The sequence below is a fragment of the Onychomys torridus genome, chromosome 4 (genome assembly GCF_903995425.1).
Source record: "Onychomys torridus chromosome 4, mOncTor1.1, whole genome shotgun sequence".
NCBI classification, from domain to species: Eukaryota; Metazoa; Chordata; class Mammalia; order Rodentia; family Cricetidae; genus Onychomys; species Onychomys torridus.
The window spans coordinates 68,988,865-69,003,856 of NC_050446.1; the positions used below are offsets into that span (position 1 = coordinate 68,988,865).

Here is a 14,992-nt window from a genome sequence, read left to right on the forward strand (position 1 = left end):
TGTGTTTTTCAAACGTTTACTTGTTTAGTGGGGTGGCAGCACATACAGAGGTCAGGGGATGATCTGCAGGAGGGATCTCCCACCTTGTGAGTTCTAGGAATTGGACTTGGGTCATCAGCTTGGCAGTACGTGCTCTTTCTGCTGAGGGGCTCCTTCCCCAGTCCCTTCTTGTGTGCTATATTGGGTGGAAATGGCACTGACTCAGGAGAGGCGGGTAGAGGTGTTGCCTGCCATCTGTCGTTTAACTGTATGCTACAGTTGTAGACATTGTGCTCTGTAGGCCTCCATGTGTTTCTTTTCGAAACAGGGTTTCTCTGTAGCTTTGTGCCTTCCCTGGAACTCGCTTTGTAGACCAGGCTGGCCTCGAACTCAGAGATCCGCCTGGCTCTGCCTCCCGAGTACTAGGGTTAAAGGCGTGCACTGCCGCTGCCACCGCCACCACCACCACCACCACCACCGGCTCCATGTTTCTAGGGGGTTCTGGAGCTGTAATTCGGTCTTCACAGTCCTTGGGGTAAACCTATTCTAAAGAATAGGTGTGGCATGTTTTTTAGTGACAACTGAAGGGCCTGGAAACTGCTGAAGAAAGCCCTTATCTCAGCAGATGTATTGGAAGCAGCTGATAGATCCAGGGGCCTGGGTGGGGCCAGGAAAACCCCAATCTACTGTGTTCCCACCCAAACATCCTCAGGGTTCTCTGAGCCAAGTGTAAGAGCCCATCCATCTGAGCAAGAACAAACATGCTTCTGGCAAAACTGAAGAGTCCCCATCTCTGAGGGGTGAAAATAGCCCCCAGAAGGTGATGAGGCCATAGCCAGCCCTGCCCTACTCAGCACTGAAGACTGACACAAAGGGAAAGTTGGCACTGTGGTGGGCAGATGAAGAGCAGAGCGCTCCTGGAGAAAGAGTCCGAGGACATGGACACTCCAGTTCCTGCTCTGTCTAGTGGTAGCCACTGGTCTCCTCCCTCGGTGGCTTTAGTTCAGAATCATGCAGGTACAAGGGCTTCAGGGTGGGTGGCCAGGAGCCAAGAACAGGCTGTTGGCCAACGCCAGGTACAGTTGGCTCTTTGAGCCTCACATGGCAGAGGAGGATCTGTGGGCTTGGTGAGTGCTATAGTGGGTGATGGCGTGGAAAGCCTATGGAGATGAGTTTCCATGCTTACTGTTGTTCTGGAACTCTACCAGGGCATTGTGCAAGTTACAGGAGCCATGTTAGGTTTCCACCAAGATGGGAGTCAGACTTGGCATGCACTGGGGTAAGATCCATGCCTGGGAGGGTGACTATCAGCATGCATGTATATGCATTTGGAATAGGGGAGGGGACATGAGATGGTATCCACGAAATTTTCTGATAAAGATGCCTTGTGGACAACAGTGAAGTTTTCTGGGAGGCTGGGTGTTCAGAGGGAAGGATCAGCAGGGGGCTGATTCCTCTCTACAGCCTCAGGCCAGCCATGGACAGCTCTGTTGTGGGAGGGGGCCTCCAAGAGCTGGGGGGCCCTGGAAGTGATGCTTAAGCCAATTTTCCTAGCCTGGACCATGGGTTTGGAAGCGAGCTAAGGGTAGACCTACCTGTGGTAGGGAGCAGCCAACATGAGCCCCTACCACCAGTTTATGGCCTCCCTAATGCCTGACCCCTAAGGACAGCCCACCCCTAAAATAGCTCCTCTTGCAGCTGCTCTGGGCCAGGGTGGAAGTGGACATCATGGACAGCTGTGTGTCCAGGATGAGAAACCAGGATCCACATATCCAGGCTGTGGACTCATGCTCCAGCAGCACCTGCCCAGTAATTTGGAGGGTGCCAAGCAATGGCTACAGCAATTCTAGGTCTTCAGAGATGGACTCTTAGCCCTTGGGATGTTCAGCATCTGCTGCTTTTTTTTTTTTTTTTAAAGATTTATTTATTTATTATGTATACAGAAGAGGGCACCAGATCTCATTACAGATGGTTGTGAGCCACCATGTGGTTGCTGGGAATTGAACCTAGGACCTCTGGAAGAGCAGTCGGTGCTCTCAACCTCTGAGACATCTCTCCAGCCCAGCATCTGCTTCTTATGGGCCTGGTGTGTGTCTATTGACTCCATGAGACCAGTGAGGCTGAGGAGAGGTGTTGTTGGGCCCAGGTCTTTACCCTTCTGGCATAGGACACACTCTGGGACCTGTGCAAGGGTTTCTGTCCCCGGGGGTGGATCCTGGGCCTCCATCCTTGACCCTAGTCCCTGACCCTTCCCTTTCACTTGACATCCCCCTACTCATCACCCTGGACAGGCCTCCATCTGGCTCCTGACTACTCATGTTTATTCCTAGTCTCTTTGTCTCATTCCTTAGACCAGCTAAGGCCTGGGTTTCGGCAATAAGCACAGTGCTAAGGGCAAGACTGGCAGCCAGTGGTTACATGCAGGTATGTCCAGAGGTCAGGGTTGAAAAGCGTGTTCAATTTAATACATGCTGAAAGAAAAGCAGCCCTAAGGTAATTCACGTCAGCTCCTCTAACTCCTATCCTGGCAGTCCTGTGAAATATGGAAACCCTGTATGCTTGTTACCCAGTCTTAAGAGATTCATTTCAAAGCTAACCAAGACTCTATGGTCTCTGAAACTGCAGACTAGGAGCATAGGTTGGACTTCAGTGGCTCTATTTACAAGAGCCGTGGAGGGGAAAGGGGAGGAACATTACACCTCTTTGTGGAGAGGAAAGAAAAAGGTCTTTTGTTTCATCTTAAGCCTCACATGGAACATCTCAGAGCAAGGAATAAAGCTGGGCGAAGACCCTGGCAGAGAGACTACACATACTCAGGCAGTGTAGGGGTCGTGTTGCCCTGGCTCTGTGTAGCTCTGTTCTGGCCTCCCAGGGCTCGTCCCACTTTTGTGCCTAAGACAACTTATGCTAACACGTGTTCTGAGCAAATCACTCAGCCCATTCTGGGAGGGCAGGGGGCAGGGCAACGAGGTCCAGCCCCCATCTCAGCCCATGCCCTACTGAAAGAAGGGGCATGCCGTTTCCTTGGATCCTGTGTTCCTAGTGGGTTAGAACAATAGGATGATATTCCCTGTCACAGAGAGGCATCATTTGGGCCCGAAGAAGAACGTCATTGGTCAGTGAGAAGTCAGAGGGAGGGATGCACTGGACACAGACATGAAGGTGAGGCCTACTTGAATTTAGGACAATATGCTTCAAATTCTTCTCACTCTTACCAGGCTCGACCCCTCACCCCACCCCATCTAGGCCCTATGGTTCGTACTAGTCAGGATAGTCCTGTCCCGCCCCGGGGCTGAGGGGGAGGCAAAGGCATCACAGTCAAGACACAGGGCAGGACCCTAAGGCTGACAGAGGCAGGCCCACTTTATTGGCACAGTCCGGGCGCGTCGAGCAGGCTGATATAGGCTCGGGGCGGTGGGGCGTTCGGGCCGCGGTCCCGGCTCGGCATGCACACCCCCACGGCCTTCCCGGGTTCCTCCAAGCAGGGGCTTAGAGCTCGGGGGGCTTGAGGGCCGGCGGGCCGGCGGCGGCGGCGGCGGCGGCGCGGTCGGGGTACACCAGGAAGCCTGAGAAGGTGATGTACTTGCCGTGGTTGCTGTAGGCGCCGTAGCCATCATGGTCGTGGCTGAGCAGCCAGACGGCGTCGCCGCGCCGCAGCGCCAGCATCACGCTCTGGCTCTGCATCTCGCGGCGCCTCGAGGCGCCGTCGTCGTAGATCATGGCCTGCACCTCGTCGCGGTTCTTCATCAGCTTCACCGACAGCGTCTTGCGCGGCAGCTTGCCCAGCGTGAAGGAGAAGAAGTAGGCGCCGGGCAGGCGGCAGCGGAACACGCCGGCCGCCGCGTCGAAGTCGCCACCGATGTTGACCAGCTCGGTGTCGAAGGCCAGCGGCCGGTGGCGCGGCCCGGGGCCAGCGTCCGAGCCCACCAGGCTGCGCGTGCGCGCCGCCGAGAAGGCCGAGCGCGGCTCCGGAGGCGCGGCCCCGCGCGCAGGCGCGTCGGCGTCGGCGTCGGCGTCGGCGTACACCAGGTAGCCGCTGAAGGTGGCGCCGGGTGCGCCCAGCGCGTACTGCGGAGCGCCGTGCAGCCGCAGCCACACCGTGTCGCCGTAGTCGAGCTGCAGCATGGCGCTCTGGCTGGCCGCGCGCCGCGCGCCGGGCCGCCGCTGCTCGTCGAAGGCCAGCGCCTGCACCTCGTCGCGGTTGCGCACCAGCATCACCGACAGGCTCTTGTGCGGAGCCTTGCCGGCCGTGAAGGAGAAGAAGTAGGCGCCGGGCACGCGGCAGCGGAACCGCCCGCTGGCCGCGTCGAAGTCGCCCCCGATGTTCACGTACACCTTGTCGAAGGTCACCGCCATCTCCGACGTGCCCTCCAGCGGGGTGGTGCGAGCCGCCGAGAAGGCTGACCGCAGCTCTGAAGAGCCAGGGCCAGCCGGGCCCAGTGCCCAGCAGGCTGCCGGGCTCAGCAAGCCCAGCAGGAGCAGCAGCATGGCACCTGGGAAGGGAGAGAAGACCCGGGCAGGGGAGGAGGGTTGGACAGCGGCTGCCTCCACCTGTAATTTTTCTGCCTAGCCTTGCTCTTGACCCATGACTTGCTCTCTCGGTTTTCCTTCACTAGGCCAGGGCTTCTCACCTAGGGTGCTTCAGTGTCATCTGGAGTGCTTTATTACAGCACCCATACTTGTCCCCGCCTCGAATTTATTCCAGAAGTCTGGAATGGGGCCTGAGAGTTTGCATGTTTAATAGTATCCTCAGTAGTCTGATCTAGAGTTCACATTTTCAGAACCATTGGATTAGGCCAGTACTTCTCCAAACTTTTTTAAAGCATGAGAATCCTTTTGCAGATAAGACCTGGTGCACATGCCGAAAAGCATGTTGAAATGCTCTACTTTCTGAGCCCTACAGCCCTGTCCTCTCTCCTCACCCCCTCCTCCTTCTCTGGGTGTTAAGGAGGTCTAAATTGCTAACAGCCAGCACTTCCGTCCCACCACATTTTCCTGTGGTTTTTCTCTGGTCCTTGTCCTGCCCTTCACAATAAACATTGGCTCTTTGTATCCACTGTAACAACGTTTTAAGTCGTATCTGGGAATGAGTGGAGAGAGCCCCTCTCTGACCCCTTTCCTGGCCTCTGACCTACTCAAGAGTCCCACAAGGTCTCCAGACTCCCCTGGGGTCCTTCCTGCACTGAGGAGGTCTGGCCAGGCTTTGAGTTAGTGTCTTCCATGTGAAAACAGAATGAGGTAACCAGGGACTGGAGAGGTGGCTCAGCAGCTAAGAGTGTTAGCTGCCACTCCAGAAGACCCATATTTAATTTCCCAGCACCACATGGTAACTCAAAACTATAACTAGATCTGATGCCTTCCTCTGGCCCCTGTTGGCAGCAGGCACACACATGTGGCACATAAACATACATGCAAACAATACACACATATACATAATTTTGTTTTAATTTTTAAGGCCTATGATAACCCCCTTTGTGCCTTTGTGTTTGGAGGCTGGTTCCCGTGGGCAGGAGAGAGCCACAGCTGCTGAGGATATGGGGAACAAACTAAAATTCTGTCAGGATGGTGAAGTCATCGGCTTCATTTGGTGATGGTAGTGAATGGAGCGGACAGACACTTAGATTGGGATACCAGTCTTGGGGAATGAACCACAAGCACTCTGACACTGAGTCACACCCCAGTCACCTTAGGCAATTGCTTTTTTAACTCTCTGAGTAAGGAAGGCTTCATCCATGTAAGTGGCATGATGGAGGGCCTCACACAAGCTTGTGGTAACATAACCAGACAGCAATTGTGAACAAGGTCTGTATAGGGACAGACCCACCCAGGTGTCAGACGCTTCTGTTCTTACCCCTGGGAAAAGTGATCAAGTTCTTGACATAAGGGGTTAGAACCTCAGTCAAAGCTTGGTGACAGCATTATTCAATTCTGGAGGCTGCTGATGGCGGGGGTCCATCATGCTCTGAAGTAGGGCAGAGGCTTTGAAGCTTGGACACCCAAAGGCTCCCAAGTGGAGGCCATCAGGAAAGAGACTAGAGAGAGCTTGGAACATGAGCTTCTCTGAGAAGTACCCTGGGAGTGTGTGTAGCTGTGTGTCTCTTACAGATGCCAGGGGCCTGCTGGGAAGAGCTGCCAGGTGCACTCCAGGATGTTCACCTGAGGATCGGAATCTAGCCAGCATTCCGCTTGCCTAGCTGCTGGGGTAAATGCACTGCCCTTCCGTTCTCACGATAAAGACCTCAGGCCCAGCTGAAGGCTGCCTCCTTCCAGAGGGTGCTTTTCTGATTCACAGAGATGTCCTAGGGGTTACTTGGTGATAGTAGGGAGGAGGGAAGGGGCCCTTGTGTCCTTGTGGTGAAAACTGCACCTGCCAAGTGTCCAGTCTATTCTTTTTTACAAAGCTACATTAGACATATGGAGAAACCCTCTCCCATTTTATGGATGAGAAAGCTGGCGCTGAAATAAGGGGTCCACGTTTGGCTCAAGGTCATCCGCGGAACGCTAAAGTAAGCCTTAAAGAGAGGGTTTTTAAATTTCACATTCAGTGTTCTTGTCTGCTAGCTTTCCCTCTTACACAAAGGCATCTCTCCAGCCGATGCGTTTCCCGCTTCTGACCCCTTTTGCAAAAACAGATGAGATAAGGAAAGAGTGCTGGAATCTAGAGTGGAGGAGGAAGCTAAGCCAGCCAGCCAGCAAGCCAGCCAGCCAGCAAGCAAGCAAGCAAGCCAGCAAGCCAGCCAGCAAGCCAGCAAGCAAGCAAGCAAGACAGCAAGCCGGCCGGCAGGCAGGCAAACAAAGGCAAGCCAAACCCTCTGTCATTTTGTCTCCTGGGAGGTGGGAGCACTTCCCGAGCCCTGCAGCTTTCCTAGCGGGTCTGCTCTAGAAGCGCCTGCCCACCCTATCCCTTGCCACCTCCCTGCCAAGTCTGGTACACCCATCCGTGCCAAAGGGTCTTCTTGGGTGTCCTATGCCCTTCCCCCATTCATACTTTACTGCACGTGTCCCTGAACCCTGGATCCCTTCCTTTGACACCCCCATTCCCCAGCAGGTCAGAGGGGGATGGGAAGGTGTCAGGTGGGTGTCAGAGCTCCAGGGAAGGAGATGGCTGCACAAAGCTCTGTCCAGGTAAAGCTCAAAATAGTCATCTTCAAAGAGAAAAACTGGGACAGAGAGCGGGGTAGACCCAGAGCCCCGGAACCAATGTAAAAGGTGCAGCGATGTCAGGCTGAGGGCATCTTCAAGCCCCCAGCGCCTTGCTCCCGGTACCCCATTTAACCCCGCTCTCAAGCCCCGCCAGAAACCCCCTTCTAGCTTCCTTGAAAGTCCTGCATCCTTTCAAGAAGGCGAGCCCCACTTTTACAGAAGTAGCCAATTAATCCTTTCTCGTGGTGGGAAAAAAAAGACTCAAAAAGGGGTCCCCCCCACAAGCCCTTTTCCGTGAGACCTGCCCTCCCACTCCTCCCTTCGGAGTAAAAGCCCTTGAGCCTCTTTCATGAAAAAGCGCCCAGGTCCTCCTTTCCAGGAAAAGGGACCGGGTCCCTCGCGCCTCCCGCCGCCCCCGCTCGCACAGAAGAGAAGCCTGCGCCCCCGCCTCCTCCGGGCTGCCCTCACCTGGCTGGCGGCGGGCGGGTCGGCTTCGGTGGAGCCGGCGATCCGGCGCCGCGAGGACGCGGGGCTGCGCACCGGTCGCCCGCGCTGCGGCTTGGCCCGGCCTGCGGGGGTGGCGGGGGGCTCGGGCGGCGGCGCGTGGGGACCCCGGCACAGGGAGGCGTGAGCGAGTGGGAAGGACAGGAGAAGCCGAAGCAGAGAAGCGCAGGGGCGGGGAGCAGGGGAGGCGGAGGGGAGAGCGGAGGACGAGGGAGGGGCGCCGAGCAGCGGGGCCTGGGGCACCGCACCGAGCCTGCGCCGAGCAGGGGACCCTTCCTCACTCGCCGACCCAGAGCTTTATCTTCAGGGCGCAGAGAGCAGGCGTCATCGATCCAAGTTAGCAGACGGGGAAACCGAGGCCGCTGCAGAGGCCACACTAGGGGTGGCTCAGGGCATCCTACAGACCAGCTTTGCCCCTTGTGTGGGGAGAGAGGACTCGGACAAGACACGGGCTGCAAGGACAGTAGGAGATGAGGTTCTGTGTGAGACAGATGTCCAGGCTGAGTGGCCTTGGGGAAAGTCTAAGGGAAGAGAAGGGTAATGGGTCAATGTCCTTAAAAGAGAGAGATGGCAGTGCCCCACTTTTCCTTCCTCACTTCTAAGTCTGAAAATGCTCCCGCGCTAGCAAGGCTGGAGGGAGGACAAAGCTGCAGACATCAGCACACCGGCTTGAGTCCCTCTGGGAAGGACAAAGAAGAAGCAGGGTCCTTGCCGTGGACTGAATTTTTTTTTTTTTTTTTTTTTTTTCTTTTCTGAAAAGGGTCGAGAAGGGCGATAGATGTTCTGTATGGGACATGGACATCCCGTGGAGCGGTGCCTAGGTAGCAGGGAGTCCAGCAAGGCCTCAGGGCTGGGATCAGCATCTGCCCCCTCACACTCACAGGCCCTCTGTATAGCACCTTGCCCCCAGGAGCTTTCTGGAACTCCCCAAACTTACCTGACCCCCAGTTATTGGAGTATAGGCCATTGCCCATGAAGGCGTCGGAAGGCTTCAAGTTCGGCCAGGCTGTTGTTGGGTGAGCGAAGAGAGGGATGAGAGGTTAGATCCCTGAATCAGAAGGAAAGGCTGGAAGCATTCTGGGCAGCGGCATGGGGACAAGGTGACATGAAAAGCCCAGGCCTTGCCAGACCACAGCTGTGCCCTTCTCCTTGAACAGGGGAGGGCAAAGTTTGACAGCCTAGAGGTGTAGTGAGCCACACACGGACATGCACAGGAGAGTTGGGCCAGGCCAGGAGCCAAGCTGTGACAACTGTGGCCCTTGACATGGACCTGCTCAATCAGGCGAGTGAGGTAGCCCTTCTGAGTGGGATTCCAGCTGTGGAAGGTGGGGGAGGGGAGAAGGCTGGACAGCTGGGGCTGCCTGGGGCTGGGAGAAATTTAACGCTGAAGCAGAACTCTCACCAGAGAAGTCCGGATGGGGTTGGAGATGGGGGAGCAGCATAGCAATAGGGGTTGCTTTGGGGTCTTGGGAAGGGGGAGGCAGGAAAGGATGAGGGGGAGGGATAATGCCAGGAGATGCTGGGTGTGGGGCAGTCAGGATTGGAGGACTGTAGATACCAGATAGGAAGTTAGGGCTCAGAGAAGAGAGCTCAGGATAGTTTGCAGTCCCTGCTTATTCCTCAGCAAGTGCTGGCTGTGCTCTGTCCCCACTCCATAACGCCTCCTCCAGCCAGGATATTACCTGCAGACAGTTTTGACCCTAACTCCCATTTGCATCTCTCTCCTGAAGCATTCTTGGCTGTGCACTGGAGAAAGGCCAGAAGCATTGGAGAGTTAGGATCCTCAAGCAACCCTCAACTGATTAGAGGCAGGGGCTGGGAGTGAATAGTGCAGCTTCCTGGTTCCTCAGTGGGGGCCTTCCTATACCCAGTTCCAAGACATGTTCCAGCAGAATTAAATAACTCCTTTAGTGACAGCTCAGTAACGTCGGCTTGCTTTGTTTTCCTTCTTCGCTTTCTAGGCCAGCCCTATTTCCTGAGATTACCTCCAAAATAACTATTCAAACCCAAATTCTCTATTTCTCTCTCCCTCTCTCTCTCTCTCTCTCTCTCTCTCTCTCTCTCTCTGTGTGTGTGTGTGTGTGTGTGTGTGTGTGTGTGTGTGTGTGTGTGTGTGTGTAGATGCATGCAGGTACCCACAGAGGCCAGAAGAGGGCACTGGATTCTCTGGAGCTGAAATTACAGGCAGTTGTTACCTGCTTAGCGTGGATGCTGGGAACTGAACGCTGCAAATGCTTTTAACCTCTGGGCCACCTTTCCAGCCTTCAAACCCAAATTCTTTCCTTTCCTTTTCTTTTTCTCTTTTCTTTCTTTCTTTCTTTCTTTCTTTCTTTCTTTCTTTCTTTCTTTCTCTTCTTTCTCTCTCTCTCTCTGTGTCTCTCTTTTTCTTTCTTTCTTCTCTCTCTCTTTTGAGACAGAGTTTCTCTGTGTAATCCTAACTGTCCTGGAACTCAACTCTGTAGACCAGGTAGGCCTTGAACTCACAGACATTCACCTGCGTCTGCCTCCCAAGTGCTGGGATTAAAGGCATACACCACTACCACCTAGCTCAAACCCAATTTCTTATCTCAGTGTCTGCTTTCAGGAGAATCAGACTGAGACACTGGGTGGTAAATGTGTGCCTGGGATTAGTTAAGTGCTTTCACAATGACTGTGCCATTTATTTGTCTTATTACCCTTAAAAGTAGATAGCTCTAATCTTACAAATGAGGGACAGAGAATTTAATGCATGGTCTGGCTCCAGAATCCATAGGGCTGCATTCTCCCTTACTCTGGTCTTTCTTGGGCTTTACTTTCACCTGGGGTCAGGGGAATACTGTCCTGCTTGGGGGAACCCAGGCTCTCTTGCAGCTAAACAAAGTCAGACAAATGTAAGCAGATTTCATTGTGGGAGAAAGAAAGTAACTCTCTTTCTTTGTGTCCTGGCTAGTTTTATGTCAACTTGACAAAAGCTAGCGTCATTGGAAAGGAGGGAACCTCAGCTGAGAAAATGTCCACACAAGATCTGGCTGCAGGCAAGCCTCTAGGGCACTTTCTTAATTAGTGACTGATGTGGGGAAAAACAGCCCATTTTGGGTGAGGACACCTCTGGGCTGGTGGTCCTGAGTTCTATAAGAAAGCAGGCTGAGCCATGGAGACCATGTAAGCCTCACCCCTTCTTGGCCTGTGCGCCAGCTCCTACCTGTAGGTTCCTGCCCTGTTTGAGTTCCTGCTCTGACTTCCTTCAGTGATAGATAAGTAGTGATGTGGAATTGTAAGCAAAATAAACCCTTTCTTCCCCAATTTGCTTTGGGTCATGGTGTCTCATCACAGCAATAGTAACCCTAACTAAGACACTTGCTTACTTTCTCATTTACCTTTCTTCCCCCCACTGAGTATCACAAGAGATTATTTAGCAAAAAGTTTCATATGAAAATGTACATGACCCAATGCTACACCCCAATCAAACAGTCCTGAGGAGAAGGACGTGGACTCCTCTGCTGACCAGCCATTGTTTAGACCCTTTCCAAGGCTTCTAACACGATGATGCTGTTCCCTCGTGTGACCACCGTGCCGATGTTATTCTGCTGCCCACCAGTTGCCATTTCCACACACTCATCAATCACAAGATTTATAAAGGGACCATAGTATTCCTTGTACATGTCGGCCACCATTTAACTTCAATGATAACTTCTTGTCCATAAATTTCTTCAGTTCGGGAGGGTAGGCCTTGCTCATGGCGACTTTTCAGTGGGCTCCATACGATGGACAAGAGCGGGCAGCCTCACAAATGCACGTGCAGCAGGCAGGGTGCCCCTCATTTACCTTTTTGATATAAAATCTTGTGTAGCCTGGATTAGCCTCAAACTCTCCTCGTAGTTGAGGATAACCTTGAACTCCTGATTGCCCTGCCTTCACTCCCCAAGTGCTGGGGTTACAGGCATGTGAATCTATGCCCAGCACTCAGAAGGTGCTTTTATCTATTTATTTTATTTTTACATTTGGTGTGTGTGTGTGTGTGTGTGTGTGTGTGTGTGTGTGTACAAGTGCCAGGATGCAAATGTGGAGGTCAGAGTACAACTTGAAGGAGTTGGTTCTCTCCTTCCACTTTGTGGATTCTTGGTTCAGAACTCAGGTTGTCATCAAGCCTGGTGGCAAGAGCACTCACCTATTGAGCCATTGCCCTGGCTCCCAGACAGTGCTCTTAAAGGGACTGACTTTAGAGGGACAGCTGGCAGGCCCATTCCTTTCCTTTCCTTCCTGGAATGTGGACATGAAGGACAGTGGTCACTTTAACAGTGAAGTGTCCCCCCCACACACACACACACACTGAGGATCGAACCCAGGGCCTTGCGCTTGCTAGGCAAGCGCTCTACCACTGAGCTAAATCCCCAACCCAGTGAAGTGTTCTAAACATAGTGCTAGATGACCACCCAGGAAGAAGCTGAGGTGAACAAGCCCTAGACTTTACCTCAAGGAAACAACACTGTAGGACAGTGGTTCTCAAGCTTCCTCATGCTGTGACCCTTTAATACAGTTCCTTCTGTTGTGGTGACCCCCAGCCATAACATTATTTTCATTGCTACTTCATAACTGCAATCTTGCTACTGTTTTGAATGATAATGTGGATATCTGTGTTTTCCAACAGTCTTAGGCGACCCCCATGAAAGGGTCATTCAGTCCCCAAAGGGGTCGAGACCTGCTGCTTTAGTGGGACTGTAGGGTGTGAACAAGAAGAACTCAGTGCCAGGAGAGAGGCACAAAGTATTTCCAGCTGTGGTGGGGCATCTGGGAAGGTGTCATGGAGAAAGCTATTTCTACAAAATGACAAGTTCTGATTTGGTGAGTGGAGGTGGAGAAGGGGGAGGCAGGGGGCAAGACCCAATTAAAGGTAAGACTGTGATGTAACATGAATCTTTTTTTTTTTTTTTTTTTTTGAGCTGAGGATCGAATCTTAAAAGGTCTTATTAATAAAAACAAACTCGGAGCCAGTTATTGGGGTGAACACTGAAAGATCAGAGAAACAGAACAAGCCACAGCCAACTTCTCAGGTGATCCTGTTTCCTCAGACTGGAAGCCTCTGAGTCCTCATCCGAATGGATCTTGGCTGAACTGCTGTTAAAAGCTAAAAGCTTGAAAAGCTTCTAGTTCCTGGTCCTCACGCCTTATATACCTTTCTGCTTCCTGCCATCACTTCCTGGGATTAAAAGTGTGTGTCACCATGCCTGGCTGTTTCCAGTGTGGCTTTGAACTCAGAGATCCAAATGGATCTCTGCCTCTGGAATGCTAGGATTAAAGGCGTGTGCTACCACTGCCTAACCTCTGTGTTTAATATGGTGGCTAGTCTGTTCTCTGCCCCCCCCCAGTAAGTTTATTGGGGTGCACAGTATATCAACCACACTGTGATATGAGCCAGGGTGTGGAGGAGGCCCAGACAGCAGCTCAGGAAGGAGCTGCACAGACCAATTGAAAAGAGACAAAAGGGAAAAAGAGACAGGAGACAGAGGAGAGAGGAAAACCTATCAAGGAGAAAATGGTGGATGTGTCTAGATGAATCTGGACTGTGCAAGAAGAGAGGGAAGCAACAGGAGAGATTAGAAGAGAGACTCCATGGTTGCCAGAGAACAAGAGCACACAAGCTCCCAATTTAATTAGCTTCTTGGCTTGCCAAAGGATTACAGGAGAATTAGCAAAGCTCAGGAGTCTAGGGACCTTGCTGGGAGCTGAGGGGAAGTTAATGAGAAAGATGACAACATGCCCCAGAGAAAAATGAAAGAGGAGGAAGTGTCAGTCAAGCAGAGATGCCGGCAGGAGGAACAGATGTCAGGAGTCTCTGTCTCCCTAGCAGAGCGAGACCTCCAGGGGAGCGAACAGGTAGGGCTCCTCAGTCAGGCTCCTGTCCTCTGGCCCAGGTCAGGTGACCATCCTCTGGGTACCTGGTCAGTGACCTGAAGCAGGAAGACCGGGGAGTAGCTATGAAGGTCAAAGGCCCTCTGCCTTGGCCCCTTCCCAGAAGGGCTCCAAGGCTCAACCAGCTGCTAGATCACAGAACTGAACCCCTGGGCCCCAACTTCAGGTGGGTGGGAGATGATCTCCCCTTAACTGGATGTGGCAAACTTCATTTTCAAACAGTGTCTCCCGGAACAGCCTTGTTCCTATAGTGATGTTGCCGTGCCCAATAAAAAGGAGTTATATCAGGCTGTAACACAAATTCTAAAATGGTCTTTTAATAAAAACCCTGGAGCCAGATATTGGGGTAATTGCTGAAAGATCAGAGAGATAAAGGAAGAGGCCACTGTCACGTCTCACCTCACCAGCTCCATGAATCCTCCAACTGAAATCCTCTGAGTCCTCACCTGAAAGGCTGCAGCCAGAAAAGCTTTTAGTTCCTGTCTCCTCATGCCTTATATACCTTTCTTTCTGGGATGAAAGACATGTGATTCCCAAGCGCTGGGATTAAAGATGTGTCCCACTACTACCGGGCCTCTATGTTTAATCTAGTGGCAAATTTTATTAGGGTACACAGTAGATCACCATATTAGGTCATAAAATGAAGGACTGCTTCTGCCTGAAGCTCTCTTGAAACTGGCCTATTGGAGCCCAACCACCCTGTCCTAAGAAAGCCAAGGCTCCATGAAAGGGCCCTGTGTAGATGTTGTGGCCTTCAGCTCTAGTTAGGATCAGCTAGATAATTTACAGGGTCCAGGGTTGGGGATTTAGTTCAGTGGTAGAGCGCTCGCCTAGCAAGCGCAAGGCCCTGGGTTCGGTCCTCAGCTCAAAAACAAACAAACAAACAAACAAACAAACAAATAAATAAATTTACAGGGTCCAATGCAAAATGAAAATATGGCATTGCTGTTTAGAAATTAAGTTTAGATGGAAGCAGTACAGCAGGAACCCAGTTAAAGAGGGGATTGTCAGGTCCAAAGAAACTCCCATTCCCAAATTGGGATGGTTAGACAAAAGTCAGCATTCCCTCGGGGACCTGGAAAGCTAGTTCCCACTCTCCAAAAGGGTCGTTCTTCTTGTCTCTAGCAGAAGGGACTTGTGGTGCTTCCATAAATGTGCCTGTGGTCCATGCTGGCTTCCAGGCCTCAGTCCCTACTCACATGGACTCCTTATTCACTCCCAGGCCCTCCCCCAACCCAGCTCACAGGCTCCCTTTCTCCCAGGTACCCATTCCCCTATAACCCTGAAGATATGCCCCCCCCCCCCCACTTCTCTCTGCTTTCCCAAAAGACAGCCTTGGCCTTTTGGAGTACACTTTTCCCTTTCACCCAGAGAGGGGCTATTTCTGTTTCTTTACTGGGCCCCACGATCCAGGGGTAAGGTACGGTTTTGTATCAGCATGACTGTGAAACTCTGGCTTTCATCCGGTAAGCATGGA

At 52.6% G+C, this 14,992-nt stretch overlaps 2 protein-coding genes and 1 pseudogene across 4 annotated transcripts; 1 reads left to right on the forward strand and 2 right to left on the reverse strand.

The window, feature by feature from the left end:
• The first annotated feature begins 990 nt into the window (after positions 1 to 990).
• Positions 991 to 2,340, forward strand: Fam180b (family with sequence similarity 180 member B). The gene is given in 6 exon segments (XM_036184262.1): positions 991 to 1,106; positions 1,650 to 1,705; positions 1,708 to 1,819; positions 1,868 to 1,872; positions 2,040 to 2,187; positions 2,189 to 2,340. Coding segments are annotated over 6 exon segments (474 nt in total). The 3' UTR covers positions 2,226 to 2,340.
• A 984-nt stretch (positions 2,341 to 3,324) lies between these two features.
• C1qtnf4 (C1q and TNF related 4) lies at positions 3,325 to 8,608 on the reverse strand. Of its 3 annotated transcripts, none has more exons than XM_036185002.1 (3): positions 8,564 to 8,608; positions 7,591 to 8,078; positions 3,522 to 4,472 (listed from the first exon to the last, which is right to left on the reverse strand). In XM_036185002.1, the coding sequence occupies exons 1-3, from the start codon at positions 8,591 to 8,593 to the stop codon at positions 3,593 to 3,595; spliced, it is 1,398 nt and encodes a 465-aa protein (XP_036040895.1). In that variant the 5' UTR covers positions 8,594 to 8,608; the 3' UTR covers positions 3,522 to 3,592. The 3 variants fall into 3 exon arrangements, with proteins under 3 accessions (XP_036040896.1, XP_036040895.1, XP_036040894.1); XM_036185001.1 differs by having other exon boundaries at positions 7,591 to 8,147; XM_036185003.1 differs by lacking the exon at positions 8,564 to 8,608 and having other exon boundaries at positions 3,325 to 4,472; positions 7,591 to 7,803.
• A 2,512-nt stretch (positions 8,609 to 11,120) lies between these two features.
• LOC118582273 lies at positions 11,121 to 11,355 on the reverse strand (annotated as a pseudogene).
• Positions 11,356 to 14,992: the final 3,637 nt, after the last annotated feature.